At 45.1% G+C, this 17,845-nt stretch overlaps 2 protein-coding genes across 2 annotated transcripts; both read right to left on the minus strand.

The window, feature by feature from the left end:
• Positions 1-512: 512 nt before the first annotated feature.
• Positions 513-5,050, minus strand: LOC130207883 (uncharacterized). The gene is made up of 20 exons (XM_056436620.1): positions 5,029-5,050; positions 4,853-4,948; positions 4,643-4,767; positions 4,190-4,333; positions 4,045-4,119; positions 3,780-3,944; positions 3,611-3,707; positions 3,311-3,528; positions 3,076-3,232; positions 2,794-3,002; positions 2,584-2,701; positions 2,191-2,387; positions 2,009-2,123; positions 1,760-1,929; positions 1,607-1,689; positions 1,396-1,526; positions 1,119-1,308; positions 903-1,044; positions 711-828; positions 513-631 (listed from the first exon to the last, which is right to left on the minus strand). The coding sequence occupies exons 1-20, from the start codon at positions 5,048-5,050 to the stop codon at positions 549-551; spliced, it is 2,655 nt and encodes an 884-aa protein (XP_056292595.1). The 3' UTR covers positions 513-548.
• Positions 5,051-12,994: 7,944 nt separating this feature from the next.
• On the minus strand, positions 12,995-17,581 carry LOC130207826 (uncharacterized). Its single transcript, XM_056436544.1, has 21 exons — positions 17,562-17,581; positions 17,407-17,483; positions 17,231-17,326; positions 17,021-17,145; positions 16,594-16,737; positions 16,449-16,523; positions 16,185-16,349; positions 16,016-16,112; positions 15,716-15,933; positions 15,481-15,637; positions 15,203-15,411; positions 14,996-15,113; positions 14,633-14,829; positions 14,451-14,565; positions 14,202-14,371; positions 14,049-14,131; positions 13,840-13,970; positions 13,562-13,751; positions 13,346-13,487; positions 13,154-13,271; positions 12,995-13,077 (listed from the first exon to the last, which is right to left on the minus strand). The coding sequence occupies exons 1-21, from the start codon at positions 17,579-17,581 to the stop codon at positions 12,995-12,997; spliced, it is 2,730 nt and encodes a 909-aa protein (XP_056292519.1).
• Between the last annotated feature and the right edge of the window lie 264 nt (positions 17,582-17,845).

A 17,845-nucleotide genomic window follows, 5' to 3' on the forward strand; every position in this document is an offset into this window, starting at 1 on the left:
AAATCTGAAAGTTTTTACAGTGGTCAGGGTTCTCCAATATGGACAATAGGTTATTCAGTGTCCTCACCAACTGTTCCAGATAGTCCCATTTGCAGACATTGAGCCGGCCTCCCTCACCAGTTTCAGTCTGTTCGGTCCGGGTGGCACCGGTTCCTACACAACCGGTGCCACCCGGAACCCCCAATGTGACACCCAACCCTAGTCAGGAATGTTCTGCTGAAGCAGTCTGTTGAGAACGTGCTCTACTGTCCCTACAGCAGGTAGAGGAGAGGGTGGTCAAGGTTCTCATATGGACAATACTTTCCTCAGTGTCCTCACCACCTGTGCCATCCTTTATACACCTGACCACTGCACATCAGAGAACTTGTGGAGACGGTCAGTCTAAAGTCGTCGTCTTGCTGCTTCTACCACATCTGTATACAACCCATTGTTGATCTGCCTCATGTGCCACAGTAAAAGTTGCTGCCCTGAATGTATGACATGCAACGCAGGGTTCAAACAATAGATACAAATTGAGTGAAGAGATGATTTAAGAACTTCAAATTAGTTTATTCAGGAGTTTGACCAGAGGTGAACACAATAGGCCCAGAGGAGATTTGCCTTTGGTTGATGGAGTCCGTTCCTCTTTGTACTAGAAGAAAAGAAAAAAGACAAAGTCGATCACCAACTGCATGTAGTTTGTTGACAAATGTTTCCCATATGTCCCGTACCCCGTTTTCTCTCTCGTCTGTAGTTCATCTGGTGTGCAGGTTCAACACACTGGCCTCTGCATGAACCATCTGCTTGCCTATGCGAGTCACAAATCTCTGCATCGCAGTGGACAAAGATCTGTAGACGGACAGAAGGGTTTATTACACAGGGCTACTATGAGATGTGGACAATGCACACTGCTCATACGTTACCTCGTTCTTCAGAACCGCCTCATCTTTAGTAAAGGTGAACATCTTCATAGAGAAGCGTTTGATGTGGGATGGGACTAAAACCCTGGCATCTCTCACAACAGGATGGAAAACTGTCACATAGCTGTCATCAGGATTTGCACAGCTGGGGAGGGATTGACAACATATTTGATTTATCACAAGTTTTGAGACCTTACCTAGCTTTATGCTACTCATTACCTGTCTACAATGATATGCCAGCTAGGCAGAGACATCCGGTCTTCATCAAGTGTAGCCCAACAGTTCTCCAAGATGAGCTCCAAATTTGGGTCAGTAGCCTCAACCAGCTCTACCTCAAAATAAAGAGGCTGCCTCAGATATTTTACAACTGGATAATCTTCCGCTTGGTAGAAGAGCGTGTATGATGAATCTGGAGGAGAAGAGTCCCATTAGAAAGAGGCATTGTCCTGACTGGGTACCGTCTTGCAAAAACAAGGTTTGATAAAGTCAACTTTACCCTGGGCTAGCCTCATTTGAACCATCAGCTGTCCTGAGCCGATCTCCGCGGTGGGTTCATAGAGTCTTGGTTTTGAGCTGAAGCCAACAGTCCGAGTCTCGTTGACCACATAGTAGCAGGAAATGGTTTGTCTTGGAGAGAAAAGAAAATACACTGAGGTGGACCTCACTAGAAAGTATATTTGATTAAAAGATTGTACGAGTCCCTCTACCTGTACTGAGGACCAACTGGTGATGGTCCTTTGTTGTAAGGCAAGGCAATCTCATTTTCATACAGCATGTAGTGGTCAAAGAACTGAGGACAAAAGGACGGAGGCATTAGCATTTAACAATAGTGTGGAGATTTAAGGTGAACCAACACTTACTGTTCTTGTGGTTCCACATGATGCAACATTGAAAGAGAAATATGCAAAGCGATCACCACTGAATGCCGGTTTGCAAGACTGGTCCATTAGGGTCAGCCTACTTGGGACCATATTGGTCACAGAAGCCACCTTCACAGCCATAGCCGTCATCGTTCCATTGGGGTAGCACTCTGCGAGTAGAGGTAGTAAGGGTGAAGAACACGTCCTATAGTCCCATCAGCAGAAACCCTCAACATGTTTAAGTCTTACCGGTTGTTGTTAAGGGAAAGTTGCAGGACAAGAAGAGCTCAGCGAGCACCCAGTCGTTACGGGCATGAAGCAGAAAGAAGTCAACGTGGGCTCTTAATGAATCTGAGGTTATCAGCTGGAAGACAAAGAGGGAAGTTATCCAATGCAGAAGCTTCAAGGTGAGAGGTTACAGTGAAACATACCTCGAAGGTCGCATCCTTGGCATTGTATGGAAGACTGACGCTGAAGTGTGTGCCGTTTTCTTGGAACTGGTAGTGAGCCATCTCAGGTGTCAGCTGTTGATGTCCAACCATTGCCTTGAAATTGTTGCCTTGACTCCCGTATTTCACACTGATGTAAAACTGGTTCTGGTCACAGGTGCCAGTGATGGTTGGTAGCTCTAAAAGCAGAGACAAGGTTGACCATTGGACTATCTTTAGCTTAAACTCTACGAGGTTGTGCAATGTTATTTAAAATTAGACACCCAAGGTTTTTGGTCAGTTGGCATCCATATCACATCTTTCAGTCGTTACATTTCTCCCCACGCGACGCAATTGTGAGCTAGATACAGTGAATAGCGAAAAGTTCAATCTCACCAACATCTTGCAGAGACGCCTGCAACTCAACTGGGTGGGCAAATGGAGTTTCTTCAGGAAGGATGATAAACCCAAAGATCAGAGAGAGGAAGTATGTTGTAACCAAGGGTTCAGGATTCTGCAGATGTAAACAACTCAGTTATGTCACTGAAACCAATACAGAGCAAATAAGCTGGCACCAATTGACATTTAGCATCTAATTTCACTTGCATCTTTCAGGACAATATCTGCATCGAAGGGCACTAAAACAGAGATGCTCTTGGTTCCATTGGAGTGGCGATGCTCCTGGATGGTAAAACCTCTGGCATTGCTCTCTTCAACAGTGAGCACGCTGGTGAAGAAGGTGATGTTCCTCAGCACCACATCATGAAGAAGGGGCCCCAAGACAACGCTGAAGAGGCGAGCCTCTGGGACAGTATCTGAGGAACAGGAAAAAGGCTATAAACCTTCCTTTATTAGCCTGAAGTTGTCGGCTTCCAGATAATGACTTACTTTCTTGGACGTGGGGAGCTTGAAGAATAAGAGGGGTGGTAATGGGGAACAACACCTTGTATCTGGTATCATCTCGGGTGCCAGTGGTCCTCCACAGTACCTCGAGCATGGGCTCCACAATGTAGGCAACGTGGTACTGGTAATCTGGGGCATGGCTCTGCAATTATTCATGACATTTTAATAAAATATGCAAAGAAAAGTGACCATGCATTTCTAAGCTAGAGGACTTCCCAACCTTGTAGTGACCATCAGGCGAGCCCACTGGGATCTCAATGATGATGTGGAAATCTGTGGCGGACAGCGTGTACCCTCGTGCAGCCATCTGAGATCCATCAAGCCTCCTTCCGTTAATGCCCATGTGCATTTCTCGGATTTCAAAGCTGCCATCTACCAGTGGTGTCATACGGCGAGGTACGTGCCAAGAGATTACGTTGTTGGTGAAGAGGACGCCACCTGTTAATGATAACCCAACTGTTGACTCCTCCATATGACAGACTTAAGAAAACCATGTCCACACAGATTGCTCGAGACTTGCCTGTGGGACAAGCAGCTGCCAAGTCCACCACACCCAGACCATGTGGTGCCTTGTAGTAGGCTCTCACCCTGAAAACTTCCATGGAGACTCCATCCACCTAGGAGATGTCAGGTTTATAGTTCTGCTTCCAAAGCCAACTTTTATGCAAACAACTTTGTGTGTTGCTTACCTCTTCTGAAGTGGTCTCTGCTGTATTGTAGGGGGATCGCATAACCAGACGGGTTGAGGTCACCATGGCACCATAACCGGCTTGTTCAGCCTCCCTCAGCACCATTGACACTGGTTCTGGTGTGTAAAATGTCAACTTCCAGATGCCATGTGATTCCACAGAGGCCTATAGGCAAGGAGAGAATTAATAATGTCCTCTGTTGAATGAGATAAGAATGGTGCAGGTTGAAAAGCAAGCCCACTGTAACAGGAATGTATACACATACATCAGGAATGACGTCGATCTCTTTAACATCTCGAGTCTGCCACTTCGCTTCAGGAGTAGCAATGTGGTGGGACACCTAAAAGAAAAGATGGCTTAATAGATTGTTAGAAACAAGTCGGTAGAGCTTTCAATATTAAGTGACCTACTTCCATGTAGTTCCTGTCACAGAGAATCTCTCTAGAGGCCCAGCTAGTGTAGCTGCAAGTCTGGCTCACATCATGGGTAACCACGTCTGATCCACTGGGGCCGTACAGCCGGAGCCTTAAGCCAACATTAAAGGTTTGATCGTCCTACAAATGAAATGCATGAAACAAGAATTTGGCTTTAGGAGAGTCAAGAGCTTAAAATCCTGCAATTGTTTAAACAAAAATGACTCCAATTGGTGAAACGTGTTTATTATTTTTATAGGGGCTAAAATATATAAGGTCAAACAATGGCTGTTTTAGATGGCCGCTGTATGAAACGCATACAATACTAAGCTAAAATAAATGCTCGTAAAAAGTTCAATTCTTAAGTAATTAATGCAACAAATGTGCAAACATGTTTCTCACAGGCAACTCATAATTAAATGTCCTCAAATAAAGTAAACTCAAACATACCTTATTGTCCACGTAGCAGCCCAGCAGAGACGAGTAGATTCTGGTGTTACCCCACGGGTCGGACTCCATGCTGTAGCCACACTGAGCAGCCAAGTTGGGTGTTATCACAATGTGCTGGGTGCCATCTGGGGGGGAAATAAAGACGAGCATGACAGGACACCTCTCTCCTAGTGTTAACCAACCATGCTTATTAGCAGACTGCATACTTACTGATGGCCTCCACCTCAAGCGCATTCCCCACTGCTAGGGCCTTGTCCAATGACAGCCTCATTAGATTACCCACGCAGTCTGAATGCAAGCCACTGCCTGTTAAAAGTAAAGGCTTGTGAGGAGCAGTACACTTTCTGGAACAATGGTAATGTCATTTAGTTTAAAGTCTGGCTTACTTGACTGTGAATGGACCTTCATATTTGGCCTTGCTTGAGCCAAGAGGATTACTGCAGCCATCAAGTTCCATAACAACCTTTAAGTAAAACACATCATTTAGAGACATTCAGTGTGCAGCTAGCAGTCGTTAAACAAAGAAAGTAAAGTAACTCACATGTTCCCAAGTCTCCACATCTTGCAGTCTGAGAGCAGCCAAACAAAAGAACTAGAGGACTCCAAACACTAGCTGAGCTTGGCACTGAACACCCAGCACACCTGATAACAGACCAACTCTGAAGAGAAGTGACTGACTGCTTGCTGAGACATCGCCAGCTGTTTTATACATCAGTTAATTACAATACACATGTGAGACATCACCAGCTGTTTCAAAAAGGACCTGTAACAGGTGATCTTCCATCCTGTGGGTGGACTCCAGTCTCTATTGGGAGAGGAGGACACAAAAGGGAGAGGACAGCAAAGGGAGTTAAGTTTGAAGGGAAGTCAACAAATGAAGAGAAGTTTGGGAGAAAACTGTCCTGATGAAGGAAATAGAGTGGTTTACCGGAAGGTGATGAGGGGGAATTTAAAATAAACCCTTAAATTCAGAAAGGAAGATGAGCATGTCGGTCTTAGCTCGATAGCCCTGACTAGGGAAGTGACAAAAAAGATCGGAGACGTGGAAATGGCAAAAGTCCTGAGGGATGGAAACTTGTTTACACTATATTAATACGGAAGAACCGAAAAACAAAGCAATGCTAATAGAAAGTATATGTAAGAACATTTTAAGTGAGAAAAGAGTGTTGGTTGAGAATTGAGTTACACGGTGTGTGATAACAGGTATTGCAGTCGATGAAGATCTCTAAAAAATCCAACAGAGTTTGAGTGGGGGAGAAGTGAGATGAAGAGATAGATAGATAGATAGATATATACTTTATTAATCCCCAAGGGGAAATTTGTCGTGACAGTAGCAGCAACACATAAGAATAAAAACAAAACACAAAATATAAGAAACAGGGATGAAAGATATAGAAGTATACAAGTAAAATAAAAGTAAAATACAAAACAAAATATGTAAATATAACACACATGCATACAACACACAACAACACTGACAGATCAAATACAAAAAATATTAAATATAGACAGAGTGCAAAAAGCAAAGTGTGTGTATGAGTGCAGAGCAAATGAAATGAAATGTGTGTGTATGTGTGTAGTGCAAACAAATGAGATGTGTGAAGTGCAGATCAACATAGTGTAAGTATTCAGTTATTATTGTAGTTATTGCACTAGGATCTGGCAAGAGGTGATCTGTTATAGAGCCTCATAGCCGTCGGAATGTTCTCCTGTATCTGTCCTTGTGGCAGCGGAGCGTGAGGAGACGTCTGGAGAAAGTCCTCCTCTGTCCCTGTAGGAGGTGGTGGAGAGGGTGGTCCGGGTTGTCCAATATGGACACAAGTTTCTTCAACGTCCTCTCCACCACCTGTTCCAGGTGCTTCAGCTGGCAGCCGATGATGGAGCCAGCCTTCCTAACCAGTTTGTTGAGACGGCTGGTGTCACCGCTCGATGCTGCTCCCCAGCAGACAATGGCAAAGTGCAGTACACTGGCGACACAACCGACTGGTAGAATAACTCCAGCATCTTGCTGCACACGTTGAAGGATCAAGCTTTCTCAGGAAAAAGAGTCGACTCATCCCTTCTTGTACACAGCGTTGATGTTGGCCTTCCAGTTCAGTCGGCTGTCGATGGAGACGCCCAGGGACTTGAACTCCTACAGCATGTCCACGGCCACTCCCAGGACACTCAGAGGGGAGGAGCAGTCGCCTCCTGAAGTCCACCACCATCTCTCTGGTCTTGGCCACGTTCAGCCGCAGGTGGTTCTCATCGCCCACTTTACAAAGTCGCTCACCACTGCCCTGTACTCCTCCTCCCGTCCATCCCTAATACCGACCACTGCAGAGTCATCAGAGTACTTCTGCAGATGGCATGACTCCGTGTTGTACTGGAATTCACTGGTGTACAGGTGAAGAGGAAGGAGACAGAACAGTTCCCTGTGGGGCAAACATCACTGACCACCGTTCCAGACAGCACACGCCCATTCTGACAAACTGCCTGCCTGTGAGGTAGTCAGTGATCCAGGAGATGGTGGACGCGTCCACACCGACCACCCGCAGCTTCTCACTCAGCAGCAGTGGCTGGATGGTGTTAAATGCACTGGAGAAGTCAAAGAAAGTGACTCTCACAGAGACACCGGTTCCATCCAGGTGCGACTGAGCTCGTTGCAGCAGGTAGATGATGGCGTCGTCCACTCCCACATGAGGCTGGTAAGCAAATTGCAGAGGGTCCAACGACGATTTCACCTGCGGCCGGAGGTGGGCCAAGACCAGCCTCTCCAGCACCTTCATCACATGGGAGGTGAAGGCGACCGGTCGGAAGTCATTGAGGCCAGATGGTGTTGACTTCTTTGGGACAGGGACCAGGCACGACGTCTTCCACAGCACCGGGACTTCCCCCATCCTCAGGCTGAGGTTGAAGAGGCGCTGCAGGACACCAGACAGCTGGGTGGCGCAGGTCTTTAGGACCCTGGGGCTGATGCCATCAGGACCTTCAGCTCTGCGCTGGAGTAGTTTCCAGCTGTCTTCTCACCTGGTCAGTCGTCACAGAGAGAGGGGAGGTGTGAGGAGCCCATTGATGATGAGGGCTCGGTGGATGTGCAGCTCAGCACGGGGACAGAGGGGAGGTGTTGGGAGGTGTGATGTGGAGGAGACAGGGAGGCTGTGAACTGAACCTATTGAAGAAACAGTTCAGCTCGTTGGCCCTCCAGGAGCCCCCTGGCTGTCTACCTCCCACCTTGAAGCCAGTTATCTGCTTCATGCCGGTCCACACCTCCTTAGTGTTGTTCAGCTGGAGTTTGGCCTCCAGCTTCCTCCTGTAGGAGTCCTTGCCTCCCTGAGCTTCACCTTCAGGTTACACTGGACTCTCCTCAGCTCCTGTCCCCAGACCTGAAAGCAGCTTTCTTCATGTTAAGAAGCGCCTTCAGGTCCCTGGTGATCCAGGGCTTGTTGTTGGGGAAGCAGCGCACAGTCCGTGATGGGATGGTGGTGTGTTCACAGAACTTGATGTATTCCGTGATGCAGTCGGTCATCCTGTTGATGTCCTCCCCGTGCGGTCCACACAGCACATCCCAGTCCGTTGACTCGAAGCAGTCCTGCAGAGCGTCGTCAGCCTCCAGAGACCACCTCCTCACAGTCCTGGTGGTCACCAGCAGCCTCTTCACCAGAGGAACATACCTGGGTGTCAGCCGGACCAGGTCATGATCAGACCTGCCGAGGGGGGGAAGGGCAGTGGCACTGTATGCGTCCTTAGTATTAGCATACAGCAAGTCCAGAGTGTTATTGTTCCTTGTTGGGCAGTCTATATACTGATGGAAGGTTGGCAGAGCTTTATCCAATGTGGTGTGGTTAAAGTCACCAGTAATAGTCATGAATGCTCCAGGCTGTTGATACAGCAGAGCAGACACAGTGGAGTGGATGGTGTCCACAGCTTCCTCAGCGTCAGCTGATGGTGGCACGACAACCACAATGGCGGACGTGAACTCTCTCGGCAAATAGTACGGGCGCATCCCCACGGCCAACAGTTCAATGTTCGGGCTACAGAAGCGCTCCTTCACGCACACATGGTCTGGATGGCACCACCGTTCATTCACATAAACAGCGATCCCGCCCCCCCTCTTCTTACCGCTCTGTGTAGCGTCTCTGTCAGCCCGAACAGTCCTGAAGCCGGGCACGAGATTGATAAGAACAGTTCATGGTGAAGGGGTTGGGCTAACATTACGTTAGATAGCGGTTATCTACATTTAAGGTATGGTTTTCTGCAGTTCAAAGGTCGCTATGTCTATCTACGTCTGGCATCCTTGTAACTCATATCTGGAAGTGAGATGTGTGTGCACTTTAAGTCATCTTTGCCTAATATAAAACAATTCAATTCAATTCAGTTTATTTGTATAGCCCAATTTCACAAATTACAAATTTATCTCGGAGTGCTTTACAATCTGTACACATAGACATCCCTGCCCCAAAACCTCACATCGGATCAGGAAAAACTCCCAAATAACCCTTCAGGGGGAAAAAAGGGGAGAAACCTTCAGGAGAGCAACAGAGGAGGATCCCTCTCCAGGATGGACAGGTGCAATAGATGTAATGTGTACAGAAGGACAGATTTAGAGTTAAAATACATTCAATGACTTAATTCATAACTTAATATTTTAATTACATTTTAACGTTGAACTCATGGTGTATTTTTACTTTTGACCGAATTGTTTGCAATTACATGTGTAATATAACTATATATTAGGGCTGTGAAACGATTACAAATTTTAATCAGGTTAATCACAGGTTTCTGTGGATTAATCATGATTAATCACATATTACCGATATTCTCGATATATTTTTGTGAGAACATAAAGATTTATGACAAAAGACGGATATATACATTTATACATTATTTTTTTATTCATAAAAAACAAAACAATGGTGCTGCAACTCAGCAGTTATTTAGCAGTTCTCTTCCATATGGAACATTAATATATCTTCATCCTAAACAGAATGTTTAAACAGAACATGTTTCTCTTTTTTGTCAACCATTAACAACACCATTAAAGGCCCTCCTAGCTCGTCTTCCTTTAGCAGCTGCTGAAGCAAACTAACTTTGTGGGTTTTCTTCATGAACTGGGGCCATGATTAAATGGACGGCGAGGACATTCGTATTGTGCCGCTAGAGGTGACATTCTTGGACCGGCGCGAGACGGACGAAAGCGAAAGCATTGGTCAAGAATGTTTTCATTAATCAAGAACGAAAGTCGGAGGTTCGAAGACGATCAGATACCGTCGTAGTTCCGACCATAAACGATGCCAACTAGCGATCCGGCGGCATTATTCCCATGACCCGCTGGCAGCGTCCGGGAACCAAAGTCTTTGGGTTCCGGGGGTGACTTTTTTGCTCCGTCCCGATGCGCGCGCACACAGCTCTGCGGCGCGCGAGACGGAGAGCCGAGAAGTGTTAACGCGACACGTAGAGACAGAAATGCCATGCTGTTGTGTAGACACGATCAACAACAGACGGCTGTTTAGTTTAATAAAAGAACAAAGACGTGCGGGCGGAGATTTCAGGGGGGCGGGCCAATTTTTAAAAAATGTCATGCGATCTACCAATACTACGCCGCGATCGACTGGTCGGTCGCCGCGATCGACGCATTGAGCACCCCTGATCTAGAGGAAGTAAAAGTCGTAACAAGGTTTCCGTAGGTGAACCTGCGGAAGGATCATTACCGATGAACAGCACGACCGTCTGCATTAGAGCGGGAAATAGATCAGATTGAATCGGTATTTTGGAAGCTCACTCTGCGCATGCGTTAAATGCGTTAAAAAAACAACCTAATTAATCCTGTAATTTAATCATAACGCGTTAACGCGTTATTTTTCACAGCACTACTATATATACATACAAATATATATATATATGTATGTATATAACATATTTATTATATATACATATTTATATATAATCTAAATATGTATAAACAAAATAAATATCTGTTTTTATTTTGTACACAATATTAATACAATTATATGTGTATGATTATTTTATTTTCAATTGTGTGTATATATATATATATACACACACACACACATATATATAAAGGACTGTCTCAGAAAATTAGAATATTGTGATAAAGTTCTTTATTTTCTGTAATGCAATTAAAAAAACAAAAATGTCATGCATTCTGGATTCATTACAAATCAACTGAAATATTGCAAGCCTTTTTTTTTTTAAATACTGCTGATTATGGCTTACAGCTTAAGAAAACTCTAAAATCCTATCTCATAAAATTTTAATATTTCCTCAGACCAAGTAAAAAAAAGATTTATAACAGCTGAGTGTTTGTCAAGGCTCAGAAACACTTGCAGGTGTTACGAGCTAATTAGACAATTCAAGTGATTTGTTTAATACCCTACTAGTATACTTTTTCATGATATTCTAATATTTAGAGATAGGATATTTGAGTTTTCTTAAGCTGTAAGCCATAATCAGCAATAAATCAGAATAAAAGGCTTGCAATATTTCAGTTGATTTGTAATGAATCCAGAATGCATGACATTTTTGTTTTTTTAATTGCATTACAGAAAATAAAGAACTTCATCACAATATTCTAATTTTCTGAGACAGTCCTGTATATATATCCACATACATAATTCAAAATAAAATAATTATATTTAAAGAATAATGAAAAAAGCAGGGTTGTCATATTTTTTTTGACTGTAAAAAATAATTTACAGTGAATAATTAGAGTAAACTCAGGAGCAAGAACAGCTGATGTGGTGACGTCATCAAGTCAGCTGCTGTTCCAATCGCAGAAAGACCGTCCTCCCGTTCTCCCGTCCTCCGGAGTCCGGACTCCCAAGACCAGACTCCAAAAGAACACAAGTCTGTACTCGTGTACTTTGAATTGAGAAACGCCGTAAGAAACACATTTTTTACTGTGTTACCGCGAAGAGCCACATGATGCGCGCACACGCACACAGACACACACACACACACTCAGTTCAACCAAGTCCACAAACAATAATATATTTTACAATAGCGTTTTTCTTTTACTATGCATGTTGCTTAGTGGGACTTCCTGCATTCTTTGCCTTGAACAATCCTCTTCAATATGGCTTGATTCTGTTGTTGCCACAGGAAGCAATTCTTTCACATGGGCGTCAGTCAGAACAGGTCGATGCTTTGATTTCACGTGTTTCAGGAAACACTCGCACACGCACGATTTTCAGCGAATTAACGTCCGCGAACCCCTCCGTAGAACGACCCGCTCGACATTCGGCTGTGGTATTTCTGCGTTTGGCCCGCGTGTCGCGAGTTTATTTTCATCTCGCCCACATGCACGTTTGAAGAAAATACCCTCTTGAACTCAAGCAAAGCGTACACCAACATAAAAAAAAAAACCACAAACTTCGATATGAACGTAAGAGCCGCATGGCCTACAACATTTGGATCGTTTGTGTTTTTTCCGATACCGGTGCTCAACGGGTACTTTTAAAACGAGGCCTGAGCAGATACCTTAAAAAAAAGTAGCACATTAAAAACCTCTTCGGCCATATTACCTGTAAAAGCCGTTATGATGGCCGCACTGACAAACGGATATCAGACTGTCAAACTGGTAGCTAGCGCTAGCTAGCTATTAGCCCCATCTAAAACATGGTTATAATGCCTGCAATTTATTATTTGTTGGCCTACTTTTATGAATGCAAGACTTGCAATCAACGTCACGGTACTAATCTGAGTTCAGGCTGCTCGTGTCACCATCGGTCTACACGTTTTCAGCTGGACCGGTCTCTCCATCACGCTCAGCCTGACCACTGATGTACTCACGCAGACAACCACGGCGCACGCCTCCGCTTTCAAAGTTAAATATGATCGGCTATCGTAACCTGCTGACAGGGCGGAGTCACCAGAGAAGTTCAAAATAAGTTTCTCAATTTCAATCGGCTCAGGCACCGAAAGGAAGCAACGAAATGTGCGTTTTGTTTCGGTCCGGGTGGCACCGGAGCAATGCGGCACCCCCAATGTGGCACCCAACCCTAGTCAGGAATGTTCTGCTGAAGCAGTCTGTTGAGAACGTGCTCTACCGTCCCTGCAGCAGGTAGAGGAGAGGGTGGTCAAGGTTCTCATATGGACAATACTTTCTTCAGTGTCCTCACCACCTGTGCCATCCTTTATACACCTGACCACTGCACATCAGAGAACTTGTGGAGATGGTCCGTCTAAAGTCGTCGTCTTGCTGCTTCTACCACAACTGTATACAACCATTGTTGATCTGCCTCATGTGCCACAGTAAAAGTTGCTGCCCTGAATGCATGACATGCAACACAGGGTTCAAACGAACTAGATACAAATTGAGTGAAGAGATGATTGCAGAACTTTTAAATTAGTTTATTCAGGAGTTTGACCAGAGGTGAACACAATAGGCCCAGAGGAGATGTGCCTTTGGTTGATGGAGTCCGTTCCTCTTTGTACTAGAAGAAAAAAAAGACAAAATCGATCACCAACTGCATGTAGTTTGTTGCCAAAAGTTTCCCATATGTCCCGTACCCCGTTTTCTCTCTCGTCTGTAGTTCATCTGGTGTGCAGGTTCAACACACTGGCCTCTGCATGAACCATCTGCTTGCCTATGCGAGTCACAAATCTCTGCATCGCAGTGGACAAAGATCTGAAGACGGACAGAAGGGTATATTACACAGGGCTACTATGAGATGTGGACAATGCACACTGCTCATACGTTACCTCGTTCTTCAGAACCGCCTCATCTTTAGTAAAGGTGAACATCTTCATAGAGAAGCGTTTGATGTGGGATGGGACTAAAACCCTGGCATCTCTCACAACAGGATGGAAAACGGTCACATAGCTGTCATCAGGATTTGCACAGCTGGGGAGGGATTGACAACATATTTGATTTATCACAAGTTATAAGACCTTACCTAGCTTTATGCTACTCATTACCTGTCTACAATGATATCCCAGCTAGGCAGAGATGTCCGGTCTTCATCAAGTGTAGCCCAACAGTTCTCCAAGATGAGCTCCAAATTTGGGTCAGTAGCCTCAACCAGCTCTACCTCAAAATAGAGCGGCTGCCTCAGATATTTTACAACTGGATAATCTTCTGCTTGGTAGAAGAGTGTGTACGATGAATCTGGAGGAGGAGAGTCCCATTAGAAAGAGGCATTGCCCAGACTGGGTACAGTCTTGCAAAAACAAGGTTTTGATGAAGTCAACTTTACCCTGGGCTAGCCTCATTTGAACCATCAGCTGTCCTGAGCCGATCTCTGCGGTGGGTTCATAGAGTCTTGGTTTTGAGCTGAAGCCAACAGTCTGAGTCTCGTTGACCACATAGTAGCAGGAAATGGTTTGTCTTGGAGAAAAGGAAGTACACTGAGGTGGACCTCAGTAGAAAGTATATTCGATTAAGAGATTGGACGAGTCCCTCTACCTGTACTGAGGACCAACTGGTGATGCTCCTTTGTTGTAAGGCAAGGCAATCTCATTTTCATACAGCATGTAGTGGTCAAAGAACTGAGGACAAAAGGACGGAGGCATTAGCATTTAACAATAATATGGAGATTTAAGGTGAACCAACACTTACTGTTCTTGTGGTTCCACAGGACGCAACATTGAAAGAGAAATATGCAAAGCGATCACCACTGAATGCCGGTTTGCAAGACTGGTCCATTAGGGTCAGCCTACTTGGGACCATATTGGTCACAGAAGCCACCTTCACAGCCGTAGCAGTCATCGTTCCATTGGGGTAGCACTCTGCGAGTAGAGGTAGTAAGGGTGACGAACATGTCCTATAGTCCCATCAGCAGAAACCCTCAACATGTTTAAGTCTTACCGGTTGTTGTTAAGGGAAAGTTGCAGGACAAGAAGAGATCAGCGAGCACCCAGTCGTTACGGGCATGAAGCAGAAAGAAGTCAATGTGGGCTCTTAGTGAATCTGAGGTTATCAGCTGGAAGACAAAGAGGGAAGTTATCCAATGCAGAAGCTTCAAGGTGAGAGGTTACAGTGAAACATACCTCGAAGGTCGCATCCTTGGCATTGTATGGAAGGCTGACGCTGAAGTGTGTGCCGTTTTCTTGGAACTGGTAGTGAGCCATCTCTGGTGTCAGCTGTTGATGTCCAACCATTGCCTTGAAATTGTTGCCTTGACTCCCGTATTTCACACTGATGTAAAACTGGTTCTGGTCACAGGTGCCAGTGATGGTTGGTAGCTCTAAAAGCAGAGACAAGGTTGACCATTGGACTATCTTTAGCTTAAACTCTACGAGGTTGTGTAATGTCATATTTAAAAGGAGACACCCAAGGTTTTTGGTCAGTCGTTAAATTTCTCCCCACGCGACGCAATTGTGAGCTAGATACAGTGAAAAGTTCAATCTCACCAACATCTTGCAGAGACGCCTGCAACTCGACTGGGTGGGCAAATGGAGTTTCTTCAGGAAGGATGATAAACCCAAAGATCAGAGAGAGGAAGTAGGTTGTAATCAAGGGTTCAGGATTCTGCAGACGTAAACAACTCAGTTATGTCACTGAAACCAATAGAGCAAATAAGCTGGCACCATTGACATTTAGCATTTAATTTCACTTGCATCTTTCAGGACAATATCTGCATCAAAGGGCACTAAAACAGAGATGCTCTTGGTTCCATTGGAGTGGCGATGCTCCTGGATGGTAAAACCTCTGGCATTGCTCTCTTCGACAGTGAGCACGCTGGTGAAGAAGGTGATGTTCCTCAGCACCACATCATGAAGAAGGGGCCCCAAGACAACGCTGAAAAGGCGAGTCTCTGGAACAGTATCTGAGGAAGAGGAAAAGGGCTATAAACCTTCATTAGCCTGAAGTTGTCAGCTTCTAGATAATGACTTACTTTCTTGGACGTGGGGAGCTTGAAGAATAAGAGGGGTGGTAATGGGGAACAACACCTTGTATCTGGTATCATCTCGGGTGCCAGTGGTCCTCCACAGTACCTCGAGCATGGGCTCCACAATGTAGGCAACGTGGTACTGGTAATCTGGGGCATGGCTCTGCAATTATTCATGACATTTTAATAAAATATGCAAAGAAAAGTGACCATGCATTTCTAAGATCGAGGACTTCCCAACCTTGTAGTGACCATCAGGCGAGCCGACTGGGATCTCAATGATGATGTGGAAATCTGTGGCGGACAGCGTGTACCCTCGTGCAGCCATCTGAGATCCATCAAGCCTCCTTCCGTTAATGCCCATGTGCATTTCTCGGATTTCAAAGCTGGCATCTACCAGTGGTGTCATACGGCGAGGTACGTGCCAAGAGATTACGTTGTTGGTGAAGAGGACGCCACCTGTTAATGATAACCCAACTGTTGACTCATCCATATGACAAACTTAAGAAAACCATGTCCACACATAATGCTCGAGACTTGCCTGTGGGACAAGCAGCTGCCAAGTCCACCACACCCAGACCATGTGGTGCCTTGTAGTAGGCGCTCACCCTGAAAACTTCCATGGAGACTCCATCCACCTAAGAGATGTCAGGTTTATAGTTATGCTTCTATGGCCAACTTTAATGCAAACCACTTGGTGTGTTGCTTACCTCTTCCGAAGTCGTCTCTGCTGTATTGTAGGGGGATCGCATAACCAGACGGGTTGAGGTCACCATGGCACCATAACCGGCTTGTTCAGCCTCCCTCAGCACCATTGACACTGGTTCTGGTGTGTAAAATGTCAACTTCCAGATGCCATGTGCTGCCCCAGAGGCCTATAGGCAAGGGGAGAATTAATAATGTCCTCTGTTGAATGAGATAAGAGAGTGCAGGTTGAAAAGCAAGCCCACTGTAACAGGAATGTATACACATACATCAGGAACGACGTCGATCTCTTTAACATCTCGAGTCTGCCACTTAGCTTCAGGAGTAGCAATGTGGTGGGACACCTAAAAGAGATGGTGGCTTAATAGATTGTTAGAAACAAGTCGGTAGAGCTTTCAATATTAAGTGACCTACTTCCATGTAGTTCCTGTCACAGAGAATCTCTCTAGAGGCCCAGCGAGTATAGCTGCAAGTCTGCATCACATCATGGGTAACCACGTCTGATCCACTGGGGCCGTACATGCGGAGCCTTAAGCCAACATTAAAGGTTTGATCGTCCTACAAATCAAATCCATGAACCAAGAATTTGGCAAAAGTCAGCTCGACATTGTGGAAACGTGTTAATTTTTTTATGTAGTGGCTAAAATATATTTATACAGGTGAGGTCAAACATTGGCCGTTTTAGATGGCCGCTGTATAAAACACATACAATACTGATAAGCTAAAATATATGCTCGTAAAAAGTTCAATTCTTAAGTCATTAATGCAACAAATGTGCAAACATGTTTCTCACAGGCAACTCATAATTAAATGTCCTCAAATAAAGTAAACTCAAACATACCTTATTGTCCACGTAGCAGCCCAGCAGAGACGAGTAGATTCTGGTGTTACCCCACGGGTCGGACTCCATGCTGTAGCCACACTGAGCAGCCAAGTTGGGCGTTATCACAATGTGCTGGGTGCCATCTGGGGGGGAAATAAAGACGAGCATGACAGGACACCTCTCGCCTAGTGTTACCCAACCATGCTTATTAGCAGACTGCATGCTTACTGATGGCCTCCACCTCAAGCGCATGCCCCACTGCTAGGGCCTTGTCCAATGACAGCCTCATTAGATTACCCACACAGTCTGAATGCAAGCCACTGCCTGTTAAAAGAAAAGGCTTGTGAGGAGCAGTACACTTTCTGGAACAATGGTAAAGTCATTTAGTTTAAAGTCAGGCTTACTTGATGGTAAATTGACCTTCATATTTGGCCTTGCTTGAGCCAAGAGGATTACTGCAGCCATCAAGTTCCATAACAACCTTTAAGTAAAACACATCATTTAGAGACATTAAGTGTGCAGCAAGCAGTCATTAAACAAAGACAGTAAAGTAACTCACATGTTCCCAAGTCTCCACATCTTGCAGTCTGAGAGCAGCCAAACAAAAGAACAACAGGAATCCAATCACTAGCAGCGCTTGGCACTGAACACCCAGCACACCTGATAACAGACCAACTCTGAAGAGAAGTGACTGACTGCTTGCTGCTACATCGCCAGCTGTTTTATACATCAGTTAATTACAATACACATGTGAGACATCACCAGCTGTTTCAAAAAGGACCTGTAACAGGTGATCTTCCATCCTGTGGGTGGACTCCAGTCTCTATGGGAGAGGAGGACACA

Source organism: Pseudoliparis swirei, chromosome 18 (genome assembly GCF_029220125.1).
Source record: "Pseudoliparis swirei isolate HS2019 ecotype Mariana Trench chromosome 18, NWPU_hadal_v1, whole genome shotgun sequence".
Classification (NCBI taxonomy): domain Eukaryota; kingdom Metazoa; phylum Chordata; class Actinopteri; order Perciformes; family Liparidae; genus Pseudoliparis; species Pseudoliparis swirei.